The sequence below is a fragment of the Nicotiana tabacum genome, chromosome 24 (assembly GCF_000715075.1).
Source record: "Nicotiana tabacum cultivar K326 chromosome 24, ASM71507v2, whole genome shotgun sequence".
NCBI classification, from domain to species: Eukaryota; Viridiplantae; Streptophyta; class Magnoliopsida; order Solanales; family Solanaceae; genus Nicotiana; species Nicotiana tabacum.
The window spans coordinates 93,535,292-93,548,236 of NC_134103.1; the positions used below are offsets into that span (position 1 = coordinate 93,535,292).

Here is a 12,945-nt window from a genome sequence, read left to right on the forward strand (position 1 = left end):
GATAACCCAAGCAGTTGCAGACTTGCGGTGAGCAAGCTTGAGAAAACAGAAACTTTGTTTTCTTTCTTTCTTGAAAGTAGCCAACGAAAGAGGCATACAATTGCCACTAATTTAGTGGACTTATTTTTGCTAAAGTTTTCACTAGTGGGCACGTGGGACATAGCTAAATAATTGCTCAACTTTTTCTTTCTTTCTAGTTGTTTACTTGGCTTCTCTCACCATATTTTGAACTAATATATAGGCTACTTATCCTTTATTACACTAGCTAATAAGAAATTATTCAATACACTTGGATACTAGTAAATTTCATCAACTTTGTTTTCCAACTAAAAGTCAGGTAACTTAGTTTATTCTTAAGTATCCGTCCTACCATATTAGTTCATATCCTATACGCATATTATTCCAAATATTTCGCTTAAACCGTGCAAGTCCTTATACCCTTCGAGCACTTTAATTACGTTATGAACTTCAAGATTATTAAAATTTTAAGCTAGAAATTTATGGGGCTTTACAGAATGGGTGTTCGAATTTTGTAAGTTTGGTCATGTTCCGAGATGCGGGCCCAGAGTTGACTTTTTGTTTTCTTTAAATATTACAACTTTATTGTCTGAAATAGTTTCTTTTGGTTTGTATTTATGGTATAAACTTATTCTGGCTAGATTCAAGCCGTTTGAAGTTGGATATTTGCGAAAAGGGCTTACTAGCGGATTGAGTTAGCGTGTTTTGAGGTAAGTGTCTTGCTTAACTTTGTGTGGGAGAATTACTCCTTAGGATTGGTGTTGTTTTATGTTATTTGTGGTACGTGAAGGATGTATACGCAAGATAACGAGTGGGTACATGGGCTAAATATGGTAATCGATAGGTTAAAGTTATGTAGATTCTTTTAATGCCTTTAATTGAATTGTCATAACATGTTATTTTCATCATCGTTAATCTATCCTTACGTGATTTACTTGACATTGTTAATACATATCTCATCTCTTACTTGTTATTTACCTTACATGCTTAGTTGAAGTTATTATTCTCTCATTTCCTTATTAATTATTTAACTGTTGAGTTACCTTACTTAAAGTTGTTATTTCTTGGAATATATTATTGTTGTATTATGGTGTTTGAAGTTATAAGGGCCGTGATTCACATTGAGGCAAAGTTGTAAATGATTGAAATACCATTCTTGTTGAGATATTCACTTTCGGTTATTATTGTTGAGACTCTTATACATATTGTGGTTGAGCCATGGGCTATTTATTGTAGAAACATTATTGTTGTTGACTTCTTTGGCAAGTTGTGGTTTTGGGCACTTGAGGTGCGATTTGTGATATTGATACGCATGCAGTGATATAAGGATTGGGGTTGATACGCATACGGTGAGATAAGGTGGGCTTGATACGCGTGTTTCTAGTAGGGGAGCTACTTGAAGCCACGCGGTGTGATAAGGTGGGCTAAAACGCGGGTAGCTATTTCGGGAAAATAATTTTCAAAACTAAATGCAAGGCTCCCGCGGTAGTATAAGGACATATTGTGATTTGATTTGTGAAATAAGACTACGAGGCGGTATCTCAGTAGTGATTCTTGTTGTTACCTTTCATTAACATCACTTGTGTTTTGTTTGCATCGTTTCTTTGGTATTCTTTTTATGTGTTTCTCCCGTGATGTCTTTATTTCCTTAATTGCAGTGTAGCTATTCTTGTTGTATCTTTTCATTTTATCATTTCCTTGTTTCCATTATTATATTGTACCATACATGTTCAATTTCTTTATTTATTCCAATAGGTATCTTAACCTGACCTTGTCACTACTCTATCGAGGTTAGGCTTGATACTTAGTAGGTACCGTTGTGGTGTACTCATACTATATTTATGCACATATTTTTATGCAAATCCAGGTATTTCATACCAGCCCAGGCAACCGTGAGTTGAGCTTTGGATCGGAGACTTCAAGGTATACTTGTCGGCATTCGCAGGCCTCAGAGTCACCCTCTATCTTGTCTCTTTCCTTCTGTTTACTCTTTACTTAGACAAATGATGTATTAGGGATTGGTTCGGTATATTCATGTAGTGCTTATGACTCGATCTCACCAGATTTTGGGAGTTATGGTCAGTTGTGTTATGGAATTATTTATGATAGTCTGTTGATTTAAATTGAATATCCTTTATTATTTCTGTTATTCCTTCATGTATGTTAGGCTTACCTAGTCTTAGAGACTAGGTGCCATCACGATATCTTACGGAGGGAGATTGGGTTCATGACAAGTTGGTATCAGAGCTCTAGGTTCATAGGTATTACTAGTCATAAGCAAGTTTAGTAGAGTCTCGCGGATCGGTAAGGAGACATCTGTACTTATCTTCGAGAGGCCATGGAACTGTTAGGAAACTTCACTTCTTTGATTCCTCATCATGCAAATTTGTTGACTTCTAAATTCTGAATCTTTTTCTTTCTATTCTCTCACAGATGGTGAGGACACACACCGCTGGATCCGACGATCAGACACTTTCTCCCCCTGCTAGATCCGCGAGAGGCACGAGGTGTAGCCAGAGCACTTGTCCGAGCTGCGATAGAGGAGACACTAGTAGCTCCAGTTGGGGGGCAGGCACCTGAGGTGCCTGTTGCTGCACTTCAGGAGACCCTCGCCCAGTTCTTGAGCATGTTTGGTACTCTTGCTCAGACGGGGTTGATTCCACTTGCACCAGCCATATCTCAGGCTAGGGGAGGAGCACAGACTCCCGCGGCTCGTACCCTAGAGCAGCGGGTCCATATTGACCAGGTCCCAGAGGTTATACCAGTGCAGTCGGTTGTCCCAATTTTTCCTGAGGTTAGGGAAACAGCATCTGAGGAGGAGGAGCTGAGACTCGAGAGGTACAAGAAGTACCACCCTCCTACTTTCAGTGCCCTAGCTACAGAGGATGCATAGGGTTTTCTAGAGAAGTGTCACTGTATTCTCCGTACCACGGGTATTGTGGAGATGAGCGGGGTTGCTTTTACTACATTCCAGCTGTCGAGACCAGCGTATCAGTATTGGCGGGCTTATGAGGAGGGTAGCCCAGCCAAGGCAGCTTCACTCACATGGGCTCAATTTTCAGAGATGTTCATGAGAGAGTTTGTTCCTTAGAGCCTTCGGGATGCATGGCGCGCAGAGTTGGAGCAGCTGCGCCAGGGTAATATGATCGTGTCAGAGTATGCTATCAGATTCAGTGAGTTTTCCAGACATGCACCTGCCTTAGCTTCCATAGTCAGAGAGCAAGTCCGTCGATTTATCGAGGGACTCAACTATGTTATTAGATTCAGCATGGCTCAAGAGTTGGAGACAGATACCCCATATCAGCAGGTGGTAGAGATCGCACGGAGATTGGAGGGTATGCGGGGCCAGGAGAGAGAGGACAGGGAGGCCAAGAGGCCTCGAGATTCTAGCAGATATAGTGGTGCCCTTGCCCCAGTTGCAGCCTGTCATGGTGAAGGGTATGTGAGCCGTCCAGTTCATTCAACACTTCTAGCCTCTAATGGTGCTCCGGCTACTCCTAGGTCTCAGGTTGCCCATTATGCACCGCCACTGTCTAATGCACCTCCTGCACGGGGTGCTTTCAGCGGTCAGTCCAGCCGACCAGGCTCGAGTCAGTTACAGCAGCCGCATCCTCCCAGAGTTTTCTTTGAGTGTGGTGATACTCGTCATAGGGTGAGGGACTGCCCCAAACTCGAGAGGGGTGTATCTCCATAAACTACTGAGGCTCCACGTATTCCACAGGGTCCCCAGACTTCTCAGATCGCGGTTACTGCACCAGTTGTCGCACCACCTGCACAGCCAGCTAGGGGTGGAGGTCAGGCGGGTAGGGGTCGCCCTAAAGGGGGAGGCCAAGCAAGATGTTATACTTTTCCGGGTAGGACGGAGGCGGTTCCATCAGACGCAGTTATCACAGGTATTGTTACGGTTTTTCATAGAGATGCATCAGTCTTATTTGATCAATGCTCCACTTATTCATATGTATCATCTTACTTTGCTCCGTATTTGGGTATATCTCGTGATTCTTTGAGTTCTCCTATTTATGTGTCCACGCATGTGTTGTTGACCGTGTGTATCAGTCGTGTTTAGTTGTTATTGGCGGTTTTGAGACCAGAGTTGATCTATTGTTGTTCAGTATGGTAGACTTTGATGTTATTTTGGGCATGGACTGGTTGTCGCTCTATCATGCTATTCTTGATTGTCACGCCAAGACGGTGACGTTAGCTATGCTAATTTTACCGCGGTTGGAGTGGAGGGGTACTTTGGATTATGTTCCTAGTAGGGTTGTGTCCTTCCTTAAAGCACAACGGATGGTTGGGAAGGGGTGTGATGCATATCTAGCCTTTGTGAGAGATGTCAGAGTCAGTTCCGGTAGTGAGAGACTATCCATATGTATTTTCGGTAGATCTCTCGGATATGCCGCACGATAGGGATATCGATTTTGGTATTGACTTGTTGTCGGACACTCAACCCATTTCTATTCCACCATATCGTATGGCCCCGGTGGAGTTGAAGGAGTTAAAGGAGCAGTTGCAAGAGTTGCTTGATAAGGGTTTCATTTGGACTAGTGTGTCACCTTGGGGTGCTCCAGTTCTGTTGGTGTTGCCTACTGGTTCGGGGTCTTACACCGTGTACTGTGATGCGTCACGTATTGGCCTTGGCGCAGTATTGATGCAAGACGGTACGGTGATTGCCTACATGTCTAGGCAACTGAAGGTTTATGAGAAGAATTATCATGTCCATGACTTGGAATTAGCAGTGATTCATGCCTTGAAGATTTGGCGGCACTATTTGTATGGTGTCCCTTGTGAGGTCTATACCGACCACCGGAGTCTACAACATCTGTTCAAATAGAAGGATCTTAAATTGCAGCAACGGAGATGATTAGAATTGCTTAAGGACTATGATATCACTATTCTATATCATCCCGAGAAGACCAATGTGGTGGCCGATGTCTTGAGTCAAAAGGCAGGAGCTTGGGTAGTTTAGCATATCTACCGACAACAGAGAGGCTATTAGCATTGGATGTTCAGGACTTGGCCAACCAGTTTGTTAGATTGGATGTTTCGGAGCCGAGTCGGGTTCTGGCTTACGTGGTTTCTCGGTCTTCTTTAAATGATGGCATCAGAGAGCGCCAGTATGATGACCCCCATTTGTTTGTCTTTAAGGACACGGTACAGCACGGCGATGCCAAGGAGGTGTCTATTGGAGATGATGGTATGTTGCGGATACAAGGCCAATTATGTGTGCCTAATGTTGATGGGTTTCGTGAGTTGATTCTTCAGGAGGCCCACAGTTCGCTATACTCCATTCATCCGGGTGCCGCTAAGATGTATTAGGATTTGAGTTGCTACAAAAACAGTCAATTAACTCAATTCAACAAGGAGTTCTCCGCCATTGACCAAAATACAGATAATACACTAACACATGGAGGTTTCCAAACGTGATAACTGTTTGAACAAATATATTAAAAAGATAGCATTGCCTAACGACTAGCTATGTGCAACTGGCGTAAACATCAGAAATTGTTGCCTTCAAAGTTCACTGAAGAAAGAAAAAAATGTCTCTAACGGGGGAAAAAATTACAGAACAAGTTACACAAGATAATACTTTAAACAAAACCATTCTTGAGCTGCAGCACGAGACAAGCAATTATCAAATACATATATGAATTACACGCTGCTGCATTCCCGCTCATCTTCAATGATTCGACAAACTGAAACCAACGAACAAACACTAAGAAAAAATTAGAATACAATTACAACAAATGACCATGGTTGTGGGCCACGTATCCAGTTTTGGATTTGGGGTCTAATCCCACCTTAATGAATCAGGAATAGCGATTAATGTGCCCTTTAACATCCTTGTATTGCAGCAGCTGCTAATCTCTGCCATCTTAATTCTCGTTGCTCTTCAAGTTCAGTGGCTCGAGCTGCTTTCTCAGAATACTGTCTTTGGCACTCATCGAACAAATCAGCATCCATTTCCATGAATATTTTGCGAACATTTACAGTCAGCCCATGGATAGCTTGATTCCAGTGATTATCTATGTTCTTTTGCAGAGCATCAAAAATGATTGGCAATACAACGTTGCGGTTCTGGGCAATCAATCCCACGACATGCTCATTGTTCCATAAAAATAGGGCTCGCTCTGCAACCTGAAATATAAATTTGCTTCAAAAATATCACAAGGATGTTCTAATTGTCATTTCATTATCCTAAGAATTATTCTCACAAATTTCAATATAAAGCTAGTATAAAGTCTAACTTAAAACTAGAACATTTCTTAATAGAAGGCTGCTGCAAATATACAAAGAGGAAAAGTACAAAATACTGGAAAAAACAGTCAGCTTCATAAAATGTAAAAGACAAAGGTTGGAATCCAAAGAAAGTTCTGGAATTTTTTCTATAAACCTCAATCTTCGTGCTTTAAAAAAAGGATAGCCCGGTGTACAAGGCACTCATTCACGCAGGGTCCAGGAAAGGGCCGCACCCAAGAGGTGTGATGTAGACAGCCTAGCCTAATGCCCTAATGCAAGCATTAGTGGATGCTTCCACGGCTCAAACCCGTGACTAATAGGTCACACAAGGACAACTTTACCTTTATCCAATCTTCATGCTTTCTGTCATGATATTTCCATGTTGCTAGAAGTTTTTCCTTTTAAAGAAAGGGAGGATGAGAAGGTAGGAAATTTTGGTGTATATTGCTAGTTGTAGCTGGAACATGAGAGGATTGGGTCCACATGTTTCAGAAATGTAGAAAGAGAAAGAAGAAAGATTTTAGGTAATGATAAGGATTTTTAAATGCTGGCGTTTCGACTTGGAAGTATGAAATAACACAAAACTCAGCCACGACAAACACCTCCTGAGTGCCTAATCATCACCATGTTTATTCCAAGTCATCATTATATCAATGCCTAAGTCAATGCCATGACAGTACCGAGTCAGTGCACCGTCAAAGTGCATTTTGTAATGCACAATCAGGCAAGAAAAAGATAATACAATTAGTTTCTCTATTTCTTCCTTTCCCCTCAAAAATTTTTAAAACTACCGAAGAATCCCCTAAAGCGATTAGACATCGATTTAGCTACTCCCCTCCCTCAAGGTGCAGGTACTTCCTCCTATGAGCACTCTGTCTATTACTTTCTTGACAACATCCTATGGTTCAATGTAAATAGAAAAAAACTGGCCAGTCGGTCTGCATCAAACAACTAATTTCTTCACCATAACAAAGAAAGAAAAATGTTATCTGTTATCTCCCAGTAAACAAAACTTTTATGAAAAAATACTCTAGTAAGGGTATGCTTCTCCTCAACCTCCTCCTTTTCTTAGCTAGAGCTTTAAAGTTTTGAAACAAGTAGTCACATTAAAATTTTGCAGGTTCACACTCTCTCATGCCTAAAAACTCTTCTTTTGAATTAAAGTTATTCACCTCCTATATTTTTGTACGCCATCTTGATAGCACAGCTGAACAACACAAAGTGGAGAGTCTAGTAACATATAAGATAATATTACAAGAAAGAACATTACAAGTTTGGTTATAAGGCCAAGATGATCGGCTAGGTGATCGGACACCTCTGAGAGAAGGTAGCCTCTGTCTCGACAAATAAATTAGACAGGAATAAAAATGTTAATCTGACCACTAAAAGTGCAAGGACACAATGATTCGTGTATAGCTATCTTAAATAATGATTTTGTTTCAAAGCATTTGTGACACCCTCCTAAGAGTGTCTCATAATTTTAGAGAGTCAAATTTTGCTTACATACATCCATTAGTAATTGTTTCATATGTACCGAACAGCACTGACGCCAAGGATATGACGACACTCATTCCATAGAAGAAGCAAGAATAATGGCTGATAAGACTAAGCATTTTGTCCGCATTTCTAATGTTCATGTGACAGGTCTAAATTGGACAGTATTATGAAGGATAGAAATGCTTTATAGAAAAGTTGTAGCACAGGGATCTATAAGAAGCCAAACACAATTTCCACGTGAAGTTAGCTTCAGACTTGCAAAAGAAAATAGTGGAAAGCAACTCCATATTGTTATGACAAAATTAGTACTTATCAAAAAAGGAAAGATATTATGATAAAAAGGGACTGGACAAAGAGAATGAAGTGCAACTGTTGACAAAGAAATCGGATAAGAATCTACATCAACTTGATAGGTCAATTGCCCTTTAGCTGAATGAAAAAATGAGGATAAAAAGCTAGCAATTATGGGAAATATAGCGAACAGCAAGCTAATAAAAACAAGAAAAGAAAATTCATCTTTTCACATGGAAGATAAGGGATCTTCCAAAGAGGTCCAAAACACATCCTCAAACATAACAATTATTCAACTATCCACTCTCAGGCCTGCATAAAGTGCCTTCAGAGAAACACCCAATACATAGATTAATTAACTGCATATGACAAATCAGAAGGAACTTATACATTTGTGCCCAGAATTTGGCAACTAACTTCAAAAGTTAGTTACTTAGGCTTAAACTAAATAATTACAACACATTGGCAGATTGGAGAAATGCCAAATGTTCTCATCTAACCCCAAGCATAAAATAAAGCTTAGCTTTTATTTATTGTTAAATTTATTAGCATCAAACCACCACCTTAACTTTTTGATAGTAAGTTTATAGATCAAGTATGAGCAATTTAGAACGAAGTTCCTTTTTTGGGGAGTGTAATAGTCACATTAACAACCCATATAGGAAAGTAAGGTAGTTGATCTGAAAAAGCTACGGACATTATTACAAGAAGGAACAATACAAGTTTGCTTATAAAGCCAAGATAACCGGCTAGGTGATGGGACCTCTGGAAGAAGGTAGCCTCTTGCTTGACAATAAAGTAGACAACAGGACAAAGACGTTAAATGGACTACTAATTTCATTACGAGCACACAATGATTCGCGTGAAGTTATCTTCGATACTGAGTTTTGATAAAGCATTTGTGACATACTCCTTAAAATGGTTTCATAATTTTAAAAGGATGTAAATTTTGCTTCTATTACATCCATTAGTGATTCTTTCCTATGTACTGATCAGCATTGACGCTAGCTATCTTAGATACTGGATTTTTTATAAAACATTTGTGACATACTCCTTAAAATGGTCTCAAAATTATAAAGAGGTTAAATTTTGCTTCTACTACATCCATTAGTGATTGTTTCAAAAGTTATGAAAAAAGTAGTACTTATTAAAAAAAGATATTTATGATAAAAACAGACTGGACAGGGACAGTAAAGTGCAACTATTAACAAATAAATTTGATAAAAACCTCCATTAACTTGATATGCCAATTGTCCTTTACTGAATGAAAAAATGAGAATAAAAAGCTAGCAATTATGGGGAATCGCCAATAAGAAGCTAAACATATAAGAAAAGAAATTCATGTTTTTCGCATGGAAGATAAGAGAGTTTGCGAAGAGGTAAAAAGCACATCCTCAAATCCAAAAAGTTTTCAATGATCCTCTCTCAGACCTACATAAAGTAACTTCAGAGAAACACCCAATACATAGATTAATTAATGCATATGACGAATCAGAAAAAAATTTATGCTTTTGTGCCCAGAAGTTGGCGACCTACTTCAAAAGTTAGTTACTTTGGCTTAAACTAAAAAAATCATTGATGCATTGGGAAAATGCCAAATGTTCTCATCTAAGCACCATATACTTCATTTCCACTCATTAACACAGTTATACATGTGCACTCCATAATGATTCTCAAGAAACAAACAAACAAAAGTAAAGGAAGAAGATTATTGGACCTAACCAACCAAACAAGAGAAAACAGTCATATCAATTTTCTATTCTTCCCTCAATTCAACCAAATGGAAATCAAATTGACAATGCAAATAAAAAAATAAAGTAAAAAAAATCTGCCATAGAAATTACTAATGCATACTAAATCAATGAATAAAGGATGCAGGTAGGAGATAACAAGAAACACTATAAGTTCCCCTTAACCTGGAAGTGTGGGCTGTTAAGGCAACGAGCAATCTGTCTAAAAAGAGGAACCATGCAGCGCTGAAATTCTGCCGCCTGTGTGGTCTCCAACACCTCTTCTAGCTCTTGAAGAAAGAGTACTTCCTTTTGACAATTAGTGACAGGCCAGTACTTCAACAAACCCCTTATAACTGTATCAGCCAACTTGTAATCCTTTTCAACAAACTGAACAATACAGTAAGATAACTGCTGATGATACATTGCAACTGGTTTCGGCTTGTGTAGTGGTATGAGTGCCCGAACAAGGAATAACTTATGTTCCTCTTTCATGGGTAACGCGAAACCATTTATAATACTCCCTAGAATCTCCAATAACTCACCTATCCCACTATGCCTCTCAGTCTCATATATAAACCTATAAAAGATATTATTAATTCCTTTCCTTATGAATGGTCTATGCACCATAAACTTCCCATACACGCGATGTAGAATCGTCTTCAAATACTCTCTTTCTCTAGGGTCCTCAGAATCAAACAAATCCAGTAACTTCAGTACAAACGAATGATCAATAAAACGCTTAGCTACTTTCGTATCAGTATCTGATGAAACCACATACCTTAACAGCAATTCATAAACAAGCTGTAAATGAGGCCATGATGGCTCCAGATACGGCTCGTCTTCCTCCTGTTGTTCCACATTTTCGGATCCGGTATTCTCATGAGACGCAGGAGGTAAACAACGGAATATATTCACTGATATCATTTTTACCATTTCTTCTTGATTATTTTCACTGATTTTGCCAGCACCTGATTGAACGTAATCTACAAGCTCAACAAGTGCTTGTCTCTTAATCTCTTTCTCCCTCACATATTTCATCGTATCTGTAAAATCAAACTGAAAGCAACAAATCTGTAGTTTCTTAAAAAATAACACTTGCCGTTCGGATATCGGCACGTCACGGAACAAGGGAAGGTTCTCGATGCTTCCAGGTGCTGCTGGAACTGCTGATGACGCCATCACGGAAGGTGAGTTTGTTGTTACGATGCTGCCTCTCGAAGCGTGGTTTACGACCACATCGGACGTCGAAACATTGCCGGAATTCCTACCTCCCGGCAGAAGCGGAGGCGCGTGACCGTAATCTAATGATACTTCTGATTTCGGCACCTTTTTGTGCCCTCGCTTTATGATTTTATTCAACATTTTAACTTCTAATCAATACGAAAACCCTAGCTCTAACTTTTTACCGGAGATGAGGAATAGTACCGTCGGGAAATTCAATCAGCATGTAGAAGCTGCGATCCATGACCGCCGGAGGTCGGGAAAGTGATCGGACGGAATGGAATTTTCCGGCGATCGGTTGAGATAATGAGGGGAGAGATATAAATAGGGAAAATGTTAAAGATATTACAAAATTAAGTAGGAGAAGAGAGAGAAAGTGACGAATGTGGAGATAATTACAAATTGAAGGACGCTAATGAAAATGATTGATTGTAAATGCGCTCTTTTGACATTTTATATATCTTCTTCTTATCCTATTGTTTTTTCTATTTACAAATATTTTCCTCTAATAAAAAAACATTTCACTTCCTATAATTACCAAATAAGAGTTGACAATGGTAGAAAAAACCAATTAAATATTCCATTTTGATATTAAAAAAATACGAAGTATTAGTTGTACAGGTCTAAATCTGTCTCAATGGGATCTAGAATGGAGATTATGGAAAGTGACGTGGTCGGAGTCGATTAGTAGACGGCGGGACTCGCAGCCATGCGGTCAATAACGGCCAAGGTCAAGTATCAAGGGCGGTACTAACGGCTAGTTTTTGTAATAGGATATTTAAGAAAATATTCCACTGAATATTTTATGTACTGGTGTTTTTAGGGTTAACTAGGGATATGTCCCATATAAATAGAAAAAGAGATAAAGGAAAAGGGACATGTAATATTTTCTGATAAGAGCACTTTTTGAGAAGAAGACTCTCTAGAAAAGGATACAAACACTACCTTTCTGATAAGATTCGACTATCCATTATTCCATATTTTTCCATCAGATCCGAGAATAGTTTCACTCATCACTGTCAGAAAGAAAAATCATCCACCTCATTCAATATTGGGTGAATCATTCTCTTTATTTACGCTAATATCATTTATTATTATTTATTACTTGATATTCTTCTATCATTATTCCTCTTGAAATATTAAATGCCCACTGCATTTAATCCCCAACAAACATTATCCTGCGTTATTTGTGTTAGCTAGTTAAAAATCCAGGGATATTATTATCAACTAGGCTTAATCCCTCAATACATAAAATTAATTAGTTTAACCGAAGATTTATACTTTTTGGGTCAAATAATTTGGCGTCGTCTGTGGGAATTTCCTAGTTAAATTTTTAGTTTCTTCTACATCTATAAGTAACACAGTTTACAAAAAAAAAAAAAAAGAGCAAAACTCTTTTTTTCTTGTACACACGGATCTGACATGGCAGGTAATTGAGAAGAAAGAATGAAGGCAGTGGCCGATCTCACCACCAACCTCTTGAACACCATTAATAAGGTTTCTGAAACAAAAGACGAGAATATAACGTCCAGCGCCTCCCCCAAGCGAGGTGGGTCGCCCCTCCCTCACGGCAGTATCACAACATCCCGCGGTAAAGGAGCTTCCACGTACACGACGGAAGAGGCGCTACCAGCAGTGAAAAAAGTACTTGAGGCTTGGCTAACAAACACGCTAACAAGCATCCTCGATAAGCCTGCCCAAGAGGCAGCTAGAGAAAATGCAAGTCTAGCATTACACCGACAACAACCGAGCAGCACGACCCTCTCCCTCCAGTAACATGTATCACTCATCATTGTTAATAATGCAGGTGACGACACCCTCACAGCCATTCTGAGGAAGATGGAAGAAATGGAAAATGAGAATAAAATGCTTCGGGACCAAATGAGAGAGCACCAAGAAAGAGTTGACAAAATACCGAGTGCCCCAAAACTCTTGCCAAAAATAGATG

At 39.4% G+C, this 12,945-nt stretch overlaps 1 protein-coding gene across 2 annotated transcripts; it reads right to left on the reverse strand.

The window, feature by feature from the left end:
• Positions 1–5,541: 5,541 nt before the first annotated feature.
• On the reverse strand, positions 5,542–11,336 carry LOC107788674 (serine/threonine protein phosphatase 2A 57 kDa regulatory subunit B' beta isoform-like). Of its 2 annotated transcripts, XM_016610374.2 has the most exons (3): positions 9,960–11,336; positions 5,817–6,153; positions 5,542–5,711 (listed from the first exon to the last, which is right to left on the reverse strand). In XM_016610374.2, the coding sequence occupies exons 1-2, from the start codon at positions 11,136–11,138 to the stop codon at positions 5,851–5,853; spliced, it is 1,482 nt and encodes a 493-aa protein (XP_016465860.1). In that variant the 5' UTR covers positions 11,139–11,336; the 3' UTR covers positions 5,542–5,711; positions 5,817–5,850. The 2 variants fall into 2 exon arrangements, with proteins under 2 accessions (XP_016465860.1, XP_016465859.1); XM_016610373.2 differs by having other exon boundaries at positions 5,542–6,153.
• Between the last annotated feature and the right edge of the window lie 1,609 nt (positions 11,337–12,945).